Raw genomic sequence first — 12,558 nt, 5'->3', positions numbered from 1 at the left:
CACAGCATGGCTTGCTGAGCAGTGCCATGTCTGCACCTGGGACCCGAACCCGCGAACCCCGGGCCACTGAAGCGGAATGTGCGCACTTAACCACTGTGCCACTGGGCTGGCCCCTAAAGCTGTTATTTAAAAAAAATTTCCATGCAAACAAAGGCTGTCATTACCCTCCTCTTTCCATGAGATAATAGCAATGACATACTCAACCATTTATTTAAAACTCTACCTTCTGATTACAAAAGAGCCTCATTCCATTGGAGGTTCTTCAAAGACAATAAAAATCACTGCTTTAAATCACACTTCCATTTGGACAGCTCTATCAACAATTGCTGAGCCTCTAAAAGGACTGGAGCTCAATCTCCCTGCATTGAGGTAATACACAAGAAAAGATATTCCATTAAGTGTTACAAGACACATAAAAATAGAAATACATTAGCAATTTTATTTTAAAATCACCAATTTACTCCATCAACAAAAAACTTATATAAGTACAGTACTGAAGGGTGAGTTGCCCAACGATAAAATAAAGTCATTTTTAAAATAAAGATTAAGAAATTAAAGTATCTTTAATCTCAATGTCAGTTCCATTACCATTCTCTTTTCTATATTCCGGATTTGATGAGATATACTTGCATAAAGAAAGATGCATTTCACACAATACACAGGAGAAAAATCTTTATTTAAGCATTGCGAACTCCTAATAGCATCAGCAAACCTGAGCTTTGTCCCAGATTTGGCAGCTGTCCCCTTGGGCAAGGTCGTTATCTCCTTCCAGCTTCATATTGCTTATTTGCAAAACAGAAATTTCTAAGACTACAAGTTATGATCTTCACTCATGATAGAGGAAGGCAGAATGATATACTGCAGGGTAAATTAGGGAGCAAGGAATCTCTAAAAACTATAGGATAAGTTTAGGGAATCTCTCTTCAAAATGCTCATTGTTAGTATTTTAACAAGTCTTTAACAGTGGAAAATAATAAGGTACTTTCTCTGTCTCCCTTTCATTTCATTTTTTTAAAATGTCATCCCCTTCTGAAAGATGCTTAACAGGGCAAAACTTCTAACTGCCATCTTCTTTCTATCTGTATACTTTCTTCCATGTATTAATTAATTATCACAGACTTCTAAAAATGTGGTAAATCATCCAGGTGAAGATACTTTCAGGCTTTGAAGAAATCATATTCCATCACTGGGATAACTTTAATAATCCTTTTGGTAATCTTATTGCTTTACACTGAAGTTGGTCCCTCAATTAAAATTATGTTACAAGTACTACTAAGTCAGAGCGTGAAAATGTGGCCTTCTTGTACATATAAAAAGTAAACTCATTTTATTAAGAAAACAATTAACACATTTAACTGGTAAAATTACTTAAGAAAAGCTGTGACCTCCCTTTTAAAAAGAAATACCAAAATGGCAATACCAACATCAAAGCATTTTTTTCCTATTATGTGTCCACTCTGAGGTCAATATTTTAATTGGAGTTACTTTAAATCCAATCAGAGGGACTCGAGCTAATTCAGTTTGAAGCTGGGGGAAAATAAAACCTTATCATTCTTAATAGGAATTGGTAGGGGGACACTACAATTTATTTCTATTAAAACACTAATACATTAGCAAAACTCTCTTAAAATCAGCACTATATTTTTTACAACACTGAGTCAATAAACCTCAGAATACACTATTCATTATTAGCAGAACCAGACACATATTTGGAAAGCTATACCTCTCATACACTATGTCAACCTTCACAGGAGCACTATTCTGAACTGTCCAGTCATAGACAAAGTAACTTATTTTTCTAGACTCTTAAAAATAGTACTAGTTCAAATTATCAGTATTGTTTTAAGATCTCTCCCTCTGTAAAAGCAGATCCCCCTAAAGTTCATGGCAAGAGTATGAATGCTTAAAAGTAGTAAGTTAAATAATGGTCAAGCTATTTTACTTTTTTCTTAAATGGCTCTCTTGCAATGTGACTGGACTAAATCTTATAAAAAATATCATTTATTGGTCATTTATTTAGAATTACAAAAATAAGGGCAATATATTGCTCAACATCCATCTCCTCTCCTTTTTTTCCAGCTCCCCATTTTTACAATAAGACAAGTAAGGATCAGAATGATTAAGCAATTTGTCTAAAGTCATGTAAGTCAACAGTAATAGGGAAGGTGTTAATGCTTGGCTCTCCTGCCTTTTTGTCATTGTCTCTACTTTTCTACTGTAGCTCCCAGCAACTCAATAAAAAATACAGCAGCACTAAGAATGTTTACCAGATACTGCAACTTGTCAACTTCATAATTTGTTTATGAAATGACTACAACAACAAGAAAGCAAGAACTCAAGAACATTAGAATTCTATTTTGACACAAATACTATTTTCCGTAAATACAGGAAGATGTGCATTCTTCTCTTCTATTTTGAACTGATGATTTGTTCTACTCCGAGTACTTTTTTGGAGTAGAATACATGGTGTCAAATGTTCAGCCAGTTTTGCTTAGCACTAAAGCCATTCATTAAAAGATTCTGCTTCCTACTTCATCCATCTCAACTTGCCATTTGGGCCACCAGTGACTACTGGCCTCTAGAAGTGACCAACTACATGTAGCAACAGTCATAACTTTTACTAGCATAAATAGCTAACTGAAACTGAAGCACACAAAAACTTACATCTCAGGAAAGATGAAGACTATGAAATCCCTGCCCACTACTACTAAGTAATCTAAAACAACTATTTCAATAATAACCACTCAAAAACTTACCTGGAATTTTCTGTGTGCTAGTTAACATACTATAGTGTCTAATTCTTTCCCTGTTACTCACCCCTTGATGCCCTCTGAAGATGCTACCGTCTTTATATCATTATCTCCAAGAAGTTAAATTGCTTCTGCCCAAAATAAGTCTATGGTACCATTGAATTAGCTGAAAAGATTTCTGTTAACCATTCACCCAACAAACCACCTACCACCCAGCAAATGTTATTCTCTGGGCTGTTAATCTCATACAGTTTTACTTCTCTCCGTGCAGAGCATTACAAAAGATGTTCTTTAACATTTACCATACATGGAGACTTCTCATAACGTTTCAACTATGGTATCTATCACATCAAGAAAACAAAAGGCGCTGAGTAAACAGGGTTAAATAAAATTTGCATTTACTCTCTCACTAGATAGCCCCAAGAAAAGATCTAAAATACTGGCATCAAAATGAATGGACCGACAGAAGGGTGAACTCTTAATTGCAGTTTTCAATGCGCCAGGTGTGTGGAAAAAGGGATGGAGAGGCAACACCGCTCCAACTTAGATAAACAATGACCCAGACATATTTTTTTAATCAAGCTTCCTTCACAATCCTTAAAAACAGTAAATAGCTCTCTGATCAATAAATTTAGCATTGCTAAGACCAGAAACAGTAAACTATCAAGAATAAGACAGAAATAATTATATAACAAATGACCCAGCACCACCTGGAAAGAAGTTTTCTACTACTTTCAGAAACATCAGTGGTTCTCATCCAGGGGTAACTGTGCCTCTCAAGACATTTTTCAGTTGTCACAACTGGGAAGGGGTGCTATTGGCACCTGGTACCTGGTGCATAGAGGCCAGGGATGATGTTACATACCCTACGTTGCACAGGACAGCCTCCACAATGAAGAATCATCGAGTCCAAAACGTCAACTGCTCCAAGGCTGAGAAGTGTAATACACAGCTAGAAGTATCCTCGTTTTCCTTTTTTTTTTGGGGGGGGGGGGAAGTTGGTGGAGTGGAAGATAAATCACTGAGTGAATCACATTTTGAGTAGCACTAAAAAGACTATGAAAGAATAAAAAGGCCACTTTGGAGGATTATTCCAAAAGAATATGACTTATTTAGAGAAAGCAGCCTTTATAAAGCAGCGTCATTTAAAAAAAAACCAAAACTGTCACACTGTTCTAACCATAGATTTACTATAGTTTCATGAAGTAAATTTTTAAAAAGACAATTTCCTTTCCATCAGTCCTAAGAACTAAGCCCAGTGCAGATACAAGTTTGAAACCAGAACCCTGAACAATGACTGCATTCTCCAACAGTCACTTGATTAATCTAGCCACTACAAATGCTAAAGCTATAAAAAATATATATAAACACGAGGAAAGGGCAAACCCTCCAGAAACTGAAAAAACAAACATTTTTAATTCATGCCTTCTGCTCAGTCTGTAAGAATTTGGCTTTTAAAGCTCATCAAAAGCAGTTTCTGAGAACCAGAGGTTAAAAAAAAAGAAGAAAAAACCCGAAGGAATGTAAAAGTCAGGAAAGTATTTGTCAGATTAGTGTCAGAGATCTTTGTGAGGACGACGCCTTTATCCTCTGCTATACAGACCCCCACAGCGGTTCACTTGGCTTCAGAATTACGGTCGCTGAAGGTAGTAACCTGGTACATTTTTACCTTTTTTGTACATCACCACTGTCGACTGTTGACTGTGAGTTAGCTCTGTGTAGATTACCATGTTAGGGCAACTGCCAATATTGCTTCCATGATAACAACTGTATCTTCCTCTTTCTCTCTTATTGACCAAGATTTAAATGACAAATTTAAAAAAATGCTTTAATAAAGAAACTGGACACTATAAACTCTCAAAAGTCTTAAAAGAGTCTTGACTGACAATAAAAACTTAGTTGGGGTACAATTTTTAGGATTTGTCTTAAAATATCTCAATAATCAGAGCTGTTTTTAAAATTCAAGTAAGATCCTCAATAAAATGCCTAAGTTGACATTATTATTTTTTCATATAAATAGGAATTGCCAGTTTAACAGCTGAAACTAATCAACCCTAACTTATCGACACCACCTATGAGAGAGAAAAATCATCTCCAAAACTGTAGTCAAGAATATTATGGTTTTCAAAACAGTAACTTCAAATGCATTCATTTATTAATTGAAATACTCCTTCAACCTAAAACCCTGTTTAAAAGATCTGTTTTTTGCTATTTTCTTAAATTGCTCTGGACTTCATCAATAGGCCCAGCTGGTAAATTCAGGAGTAATCGCAACAAATCCTTGGGCAAACAACTGCCCAGAGAGGCCCTTTCTTTAGAATCATCGGAGATAGCTGACAAAAGAGGGCCATACCCAAAGGCCCTTTGAAAATTCCATTCAGAAGCCGGACAGAAATAAAATAAACAAATACATTTATATCCATCTTAAAGAAAATTATAATTCTTCTCAGTGGATCCAGCTTCGTTAAAAAAAATGAAAAATCCAACAACTCGGAAAAACAGTGAGACAGTGTTACAGGTTTCTGGAAATGAGAAATGATCGTCACTTATCAAGTGCCAAGTGGGAAGAACTGGTTCCATTACCCAGAGATTATCAGGCACCTGATAAACCTTTTAAGTGGACAGACTTTAAGAACCAAGCGTCATTGTAAATAAGCCTGTAGAACTATATGTGCTTTTACTTCTCTGACTTAACTCATGCAGTTTTAAGATGGTCAGTTTTTAAGTTAAACGTGTTTGAACCATGCCCCCTCTTTTTAAAGATCACTTTTCTTGGATCCCAGGAAGCATCACCTGAACCTTATTCTACAGTGTTAGCAGACTGGTCTCTCTACATACCTCAGTTCTGTCTTATTTTTCCAAAATCAAATGACTTCTACTCATGAGTTAGCACCCTTGGATTCGGGCAGGTAACTTAACAGCTTGATCTGTAGTGAACATGCACACAGATAATAGACGCCATCCTTTACAGCATCTACAAATCTCAATAAAAAGTGACAGTGTAGCAAAATCTTGCCCATCTTGGGTCCAGGATCATTAATAAAATTCAAAATGTTAAGCTAAGAGTCTCACAGTTCTTATCTTTCTCTTTTCAATATACCACCTACCCTCTTTTAACATGACTCTTTAAACGTTTTCAAAATACTTTAACTTCACATTTCAAGATGAACTTTGAACTGCAATATATGTATTATTCTTTAAGATAGAAACCACACTCACAGAACAGTTTTTCATTAATCTCACAAAGAAACCTCAAGTTTCATCTCAACTTAAACCAAAGTGATAAAGCGATAAACATTTTATCCACGGAAAAAACAACCTACATCCTTTTAAAGGAAACCACTATTGCCACATAAAGTTATAGAAATGGACCCCATGAACAACTTTATGGATGTCAAAACTAATCTGAAAATTTTAAAAGAAAAAAATCCATCGTAAAGTTACAATAGTTCGTATGGTCTTCCAGCTACAAATGCTCACGTAAAAAATTATTTTTCACCCAAGTGAACACTCCTGAAAAACCTAAGAAATATAAACCAGCTTTATGTCCTCTTTCCCTCGATCCTAAGACTTCGATTTCCACCTTTTATGGAAAGGAAATAAACAACCAGCTTCCTGTTCAATCACTAGCTTACAGCCAGTCTTTTACACATCACAGAACCCAACCCGCCTCTTCCTTTACTTCTCTCAGTGTCTCTTATCTTAATTTAAACTTGTTGAAATATGAGACCGTTTTACCACACTAATGCTTTCCTATGAAATTCATCTTACTTATTTCAACATTAAGAATGCAACAAACGTCAAGATGTCCACAGATTATTTCTTACTCCTAAAATATTTAAATTAAATTCTTTATATAGTGAAGACTTAGCACCCATGAAAGTGAAAATTCAATTTACCAAAAGTTAAAAAGACTGAAATGCATGGGAAACAGTTTAATCTTCTGTTCTTACCATTGTATACAACTAGAAAAAGGGCCTCCCCCCTCGCTCCCCTTTCTATTCTAATTACGTGAAAATGTAAAACGGCTAAAACGCCTATCAATGAAAAGGATTACCTTTTTTAAAAAACTAAATATGACTTTAACCCTATACTTTCCTTTAAAAAGGGGATGCCTTAGAAAAACTAAGTTAGACAAATTCTTTTGTGCTTGGATGAACAACAGGAAAGCAAAGCCTCCAGGCCTTTGGGGAGGAACCTTGTCCCCCAAGCCCTGCTCTGATGTGCTTGGGAGATAAGGCTCCATAGTGACACTTAAGGAAAGGCCTGTTCACATTTGAATTTCTGCATTCCTCAAGAACAATTCATGGCAATAACTAACTTTGCAGAAGAGCCACATGAAAGCTTTGGCCAATGAATGAGGGTCATCTGCTCTTTATCACAAGGGTAAACCTCATCCTGGCCAGTTTCTAACCTTTTAACCCTGTGAATTCCTAATTTACACATGAATAATGGAATTCTTGCCTAGAGTGCAACTTTCAGCTTCTAGTTCCTAAGTTTAGAAACCAAGACTTGATTGCCTGTGTGTTAAAAATCTAAAACTTGCACAGATTCAAGTTTTAGATTTCTAGGGGCTGTACTATTAAAACTTCTGAAGCAAAAGCTATGCTTGCTGACAAAATCTTTGACCAGAAAATAAAAAGAACATACTTGTGCCCTGCTGCTATCAACAACCAGGAGACAATCAGCTTTAAAAGAAAAAAAAAAAAACCAGAATGTCCACTTAATGCCTATTCTCTTCCTGTTTAATATGTATAATGTCTTTACCCTGAACACAGGATAAAGTCATCTGAGACTACATCTTTGCACATTTCTTCTTAGGTTAACTTTGGGAATTCAGACTCTCTAAGAATGCTCACATTTCTAAAGGAAAATCTAAACCCACTATTTATTTCTCCTTTTAAATCCATAATACTGAATGCAATTTCCTAGCAAAATACCTCCTCAGAGTTAACATGTGTGCATACGAAAACTGATTACAGCTGACATTGAGAACAGCAATGCAATGTTCTACATAGTTTCACTGGAAAGTTTTTCATATTTATAATATGAAAACTACTTTACCACAATGGCCTTCAAAATGATTCACATCTAACTAAATATTTTTATTAGTAATTTTTATAAGGATAAAAAAATCTAAATTTACTAAAAGAGCCAATACTAACATCTATTACATCACAAATAAGGATTTATTTATGAAGTTTGAAAGCTCTGTGTGTTTTCAAAGTATTTCTGGGTGCCCCCGGAATTCTGTCAGGCTTCCAGGAGGTCGTGGAAATAACGTGTGGTCATGACAAATGCTTCATCTTTTTGAAGCCTATCCACTCCCTTTCCGGCCCGCCCCTCTCCTCTCCAGCAAAGTAATACAAGTTATAGTTCCTGGATATAAACACACAAGATTCCACAAACCTGAAAAGGTGGAAAAATGACAACTCTATAGAACAATTTTACATTAGACAAAAGTTAAATGAACAAAACATAAGCATAAAAAGCACAGTATCTTGAAAATAGCACTGTATAGAAAAATCATTACTCAACAACAAAAAAACCCACAACCATTAGCCAATGATTACAGCAAAAAAAAATGTTTATCAGGAATTCTCTCCAGTTTATGTTATTCTTGGGGGGGGGGGGGGCGGGCTAGAATTGGAAACTTCTCTACTTTTCTGACATATTGCAACATAAAAATATCTTTGCCAGCAATTCATTTTCTACAATTAATCATAACTGTACAAATAAAATAAATTACTAATATGAGGGAGGCATGGATATGGCCATGGATTGTTATAATAGTTCAAGTCACCTAAGAAACTCCTGCCAATAGCTTCCTAAACTTCAATTGTGTAAACCTTAAAGAAACTATTTCCTAAAGATTATGCCTTTCTCTCAAGAGCTCCCTCTTCCTATTGTTCATCCTGTAAATGATCAATTTGTAGGTACAGTGCAAAATCTATCTTTTGTGGATAAACAAAAGCATGTAGCTAGGATGTCTGTAAAACTATTTTTAAGATACAGTTGTGTTGGATTTTTAAGACTTAAATTGTCTATTGCAGTCTTGAGTGCGGTGTGTTTGACCACCTGGAGAGGTGGACTGACTCAGTGGCAACAAGGAGTTCCCTCTCTGTCCTAGGTACTCTTTACACTCAAAAGTTATCAGGACAACCACCAAGCAATGGATCACTTGGACAAATGATTGATCTGATGGGGTTATTAATACAAAGGAAACCATTAGACAACAAACTTTATGACAACTGGAAAAAAGTGGGCAGATCTGGTTTAAATCCATTAGGTATAATATGGAAATGGCCTTAATCTGTCCCAGCAGGAAAGGACTAGGAATACTTCAAAGGCTTGAGAGTTACTGACCAATGCCCTCTCTTACAATTAAAAAGCAACATGGGTGATCTTAAAGCAGTCAGAGACACGGAAGGATGGGCTATAAGAAAGATTTAGCACTCAAGGGCCACTACAAAGCAGAAAGATTTGCTTGTGATTTTTAAAAATTTAATTACCAATTTCCAAAAGATGAGATTTTAGAACAACTTTTGTTGTGCTGGCCAAACTTCTACACTCAACTCTTCTCCAAGTGTGAAACACTTAAATTTATATAAAGCCACCTCTACAGGTTTTGGTGCTCTAAACCTAATTTGACTTTTGTTCTCAATCACTTACTGGAAATTTTTTTTCTCAGATTTCTCTGCATGCCTTAGGTAGCATCAACTATCATCTCCAGGAAAATTCTTAATGTGTGATTTTTAAGGTCAGCATATTAATGAATCAAGAACTCATCAAAATGTAGCAATGGAAAACGCCAACAATCAAGAATTTAAACACTTACTTGATAAGGTAAGATGAGCTTTTTGACTAAGGATGGCTCCATATTTGTTCATTGCCAAGCACTGATAAAATCCTTCATCAGCGTACTCTCCTCGCTTGCCTTCCACCTCACTGATGTATAAAGAGCCGTTAGACAGAACCTGGATCCGTTTATTTTCAGACACTTTTGCTCCATTTTTCAACCATGTGACCTTAATAGGAACTTCTCCATGAGCTTGGCACTCTAAAATGACTGGGTCCTTTCTTGTGACAGTTACATCCTGTGGTTCTCTTATAAAAAACAGCTCGCTAAAGCACCACACTCCTATAAGGGAGAAGGAGGAGAGGCATATCCAGAATTACAGGTATAAAATCATTTCTTAAAACACATATTCAGGGTGTAATGAGACAAAGTTTAACAAACCATGTTAGTTAACTTACAGACACCTGGATAAACCAAACTAAGTTTCAGCAAACCTTTTCCACAAATCAGAGAAACCACCTTTTCCAACATCTACACTAAAAGCATAGGGAAGATTTCAATAACTTCTATGCCTTGTAAGAATTCTGTTCTCAAGTTCCTTACTCGAGTTTCAAAATCATCAGGAAAACTCATGAGCACAAGCTGTTTGCTACTTTTACAAGCTTGTCAAAAAGATCTTGAACAGAGTAAGTCGTAAAAGTCTAATTTTACAAGAAATCATTAGCAAAACTCCAACTCTGTGAACAAGCAAGTTTATTTCCTCGTCCCTTGAAGCGTTTTTGGAACCCTTGGCACCAACTCCTTTGGGAAATGCGTTTATCTTTTGTGACAAATTACAAGTTTACATTTTTATATCTGCCCTTTTACAGGAAGGACTCCACCTCCTCTTCTTGAAAGAGACCCATTTACTTAAGTTCTGGAAAGTAAAGTAAGTATTTAAAGGGCAGACAACCGATTTTGAAAAGTTGGTAACCCTGGCTGCTCGCCCTCAGTGGGTGATCGGATTAGCAAACTTTTATTTCATTTTTTTGGAACTTAGGGACTGTTGGGAAAAAATGCGTGACTAATTGGTCCTTACTGTCTAACAGGGATAGGAGATTGCTTAATCAACCAATACACATTTTTATCAGAGCAGAGGAAAGGCTTTATCCTAAGCATACACATCGCCCCGGGTCCCCGCCAGGATAAAGCATCCGATGACCACCTAATACCCTGTCACTTCCTGCATTTAGCGCAAAGGCCAGCTAAAGTCTTCCGTATTGATTGGGGCCGAGTAGAGTGTCAGGGCTTTGGGGGGAACGTTTCACCTTCCTTCTGATTGTTTTGAATCCATGATTACGAATCCCTGGGATTGATTTCTGTTTCTCATCAAGGCAGATTCTAGGAAACCTCACACGCTAGTCAAGCTCCCACGCCCGGGCTGCCGACTTCTAATGTATGCCTAGGGCGACGCGAGCGACTCTAACAGCCTCGCTTTGCGAGGACCACTCCGGAAGGCGCCCATTGTGTTTCCGAGTCACATCTGACTTTGATCCTTTTCTCATGCTAACAGAAAACTAACTCCTCTAGAAAAACGAAAGCCCGGGGTTTGTAACCTATAAATAAATAAAACAACCCATTCTCCTAAACACCTCTCCCCCCGCCCCCAATCCACTTTACACTTTTTATTTCTTTGAGGATAAACAGGGACGCAAAAGAGAAAAATCAGTTCATTTAAGTTTGCGCAAGGCTAACGTGGAGTTTGGAGGAATCTTCAGATTCGTACACACCTCAGACCTGCCCCCAAATATCTGGCTGCGAGAAATAATCCTATTTAGAGATCTTCCTTCTCAGCTTCGGGTATCTTTCTCCCTCCCCTCCCGGGCACAAATGGGTCTCGCAACTTCCACCCCTCTCGTCTCCTCCTCGCACGATCCGGATCTGGGAAAGTGGGGGCACTAGGGGTGCTGACCTGGGCGCTGAGCTCACTCATTCTGCCCCCTGCCCGAAAACCTGGGGGAACCCGCACTGCAAACAGGGCAAGCCGCGCGGAACCGCGGCGCCCCCTGCGTGGCGAGGCTGCCACTGAGGAAACAATATAAATAAAGCCACGTGCGGCCGCGGCGGCCCCGGCGGGCGGGCGGCGCGGAGCCCGGGCTGGCGGTGGAGGCGAGGACGCGGCTGGAGCCCGGACAATGGCGCGAGGAGAAAGGAGTGAGAGTGGACAGCGGGCACCACGGCCCCGCAGCCCGCGGCTGGGGGAGCGCAGCGCCAAGGGGCGCGCGCCGGGAGAGGCGCCACAGCCTGCCCGCGAGCCTGGCAGCGGCTCCCGCCTGGCTGCAGGGAGGGGACAGGGGGCGGTGGTCAGCGCCCCCGCCGCAGACCCCGCCGCGCCCGCAACACACACACACGCACGCCCGGTTTCCCCTTCCCGCAGCCACTCGCGCCTGCTCCCGCCCCACAGGCACAGAGGAAAGCGCGCCCACCTGGAACGGAGCAGAGGAGCAGCAGGAGCGCGCGGAGCAGCATCCCTGGCGGCCGCAGACGGACGAGGGGTCGCAGAGAAGGCGCCATTCAGCGGGGCTGCGCGGGCATGCTCTCCGGCCGCCCCGCAGCCGCTGTCCGCCTGCCGGCCCCCGCCCCCGGGTGCTCCCCGCGCCGCAGCTGGACGCGCGCAGCCTGGGCTTCCCGCTTGGGCACCGGCGTGGCGCGGCGCGGCCAGCGGCTGATCTCTGCGGGCGCGGCGAGGCCGGTGTGCGGACACCCGCTCGCAGGAGGCGGGGGCCCGAGAGTCCGGCCTGGGGGCGGAGTGAGGCGGCCGCTGGAGGGGGCGGGGGCGGCGGAGTGGACAGCGCCTCCGCTGCCGGCTGGGGACTACTTTCTACATCTGGCCCCTGGTCTGGGGACCGCGAGGTCGGCGCGGCCGGCGGAGGGAGACGCTGGGAGGGGTCCCGTGGTGGCCCGGTCGCGGCCCCGGGGGGAGGGGGCGGGTCCTGCCGGACAATGCACCTGGGGGTCAAGCCCCGGCTG

The 12,558-nt window shown here is 40.3% G+C and overlaps 1 protein-coding gene across 1 annotated transcript in view; it reads right to left on the bottom strand.

The window, feature by feature from the left end:
- Positions 1-12,294, bottom strand: part of PRTG (protogenin) — a 117,579-nt gene extending 105,285 nt beyond the window's left edge. Inside the window, exons 1-2 of the mRNA XM_023616918.2 lie at positions 12,015-12,294; positions 9,589-9,891 (exon numbers count right to left, since the gene is read on the bottom strand). Of these exons, the coding sequence (XP_023472686.1) occupies positions 9,589-9,891; positions 12,015-12,102 (391 nt within the window). The 5' untranslated portion in view covers positions 12,103-12,294. The remainder of the gene's footprint in view (positions 1-9,588; positions 9,892-12,014) is intronic.
- Positions 12,295-12,558: the final 264 nt, after the last annotated feature.

This window comes from Equus caballus, chromosome 1, assembly GCF_041296265.1.
Source record: "Equus caballus isolate H_3958 breed thoroughbred chromosome 1, TB-T2T, whole genome shotgun sequence".
NCBI lineage: Eukaryota > Metazoa > Chordata > Mammalia > Perissodactyla > Equidae > Equus > Equus caballus.
Note: the sequence above shows the minus strand (reverse complement) of the source record. Positions and strands in the feature narration are given on the sequence as shown.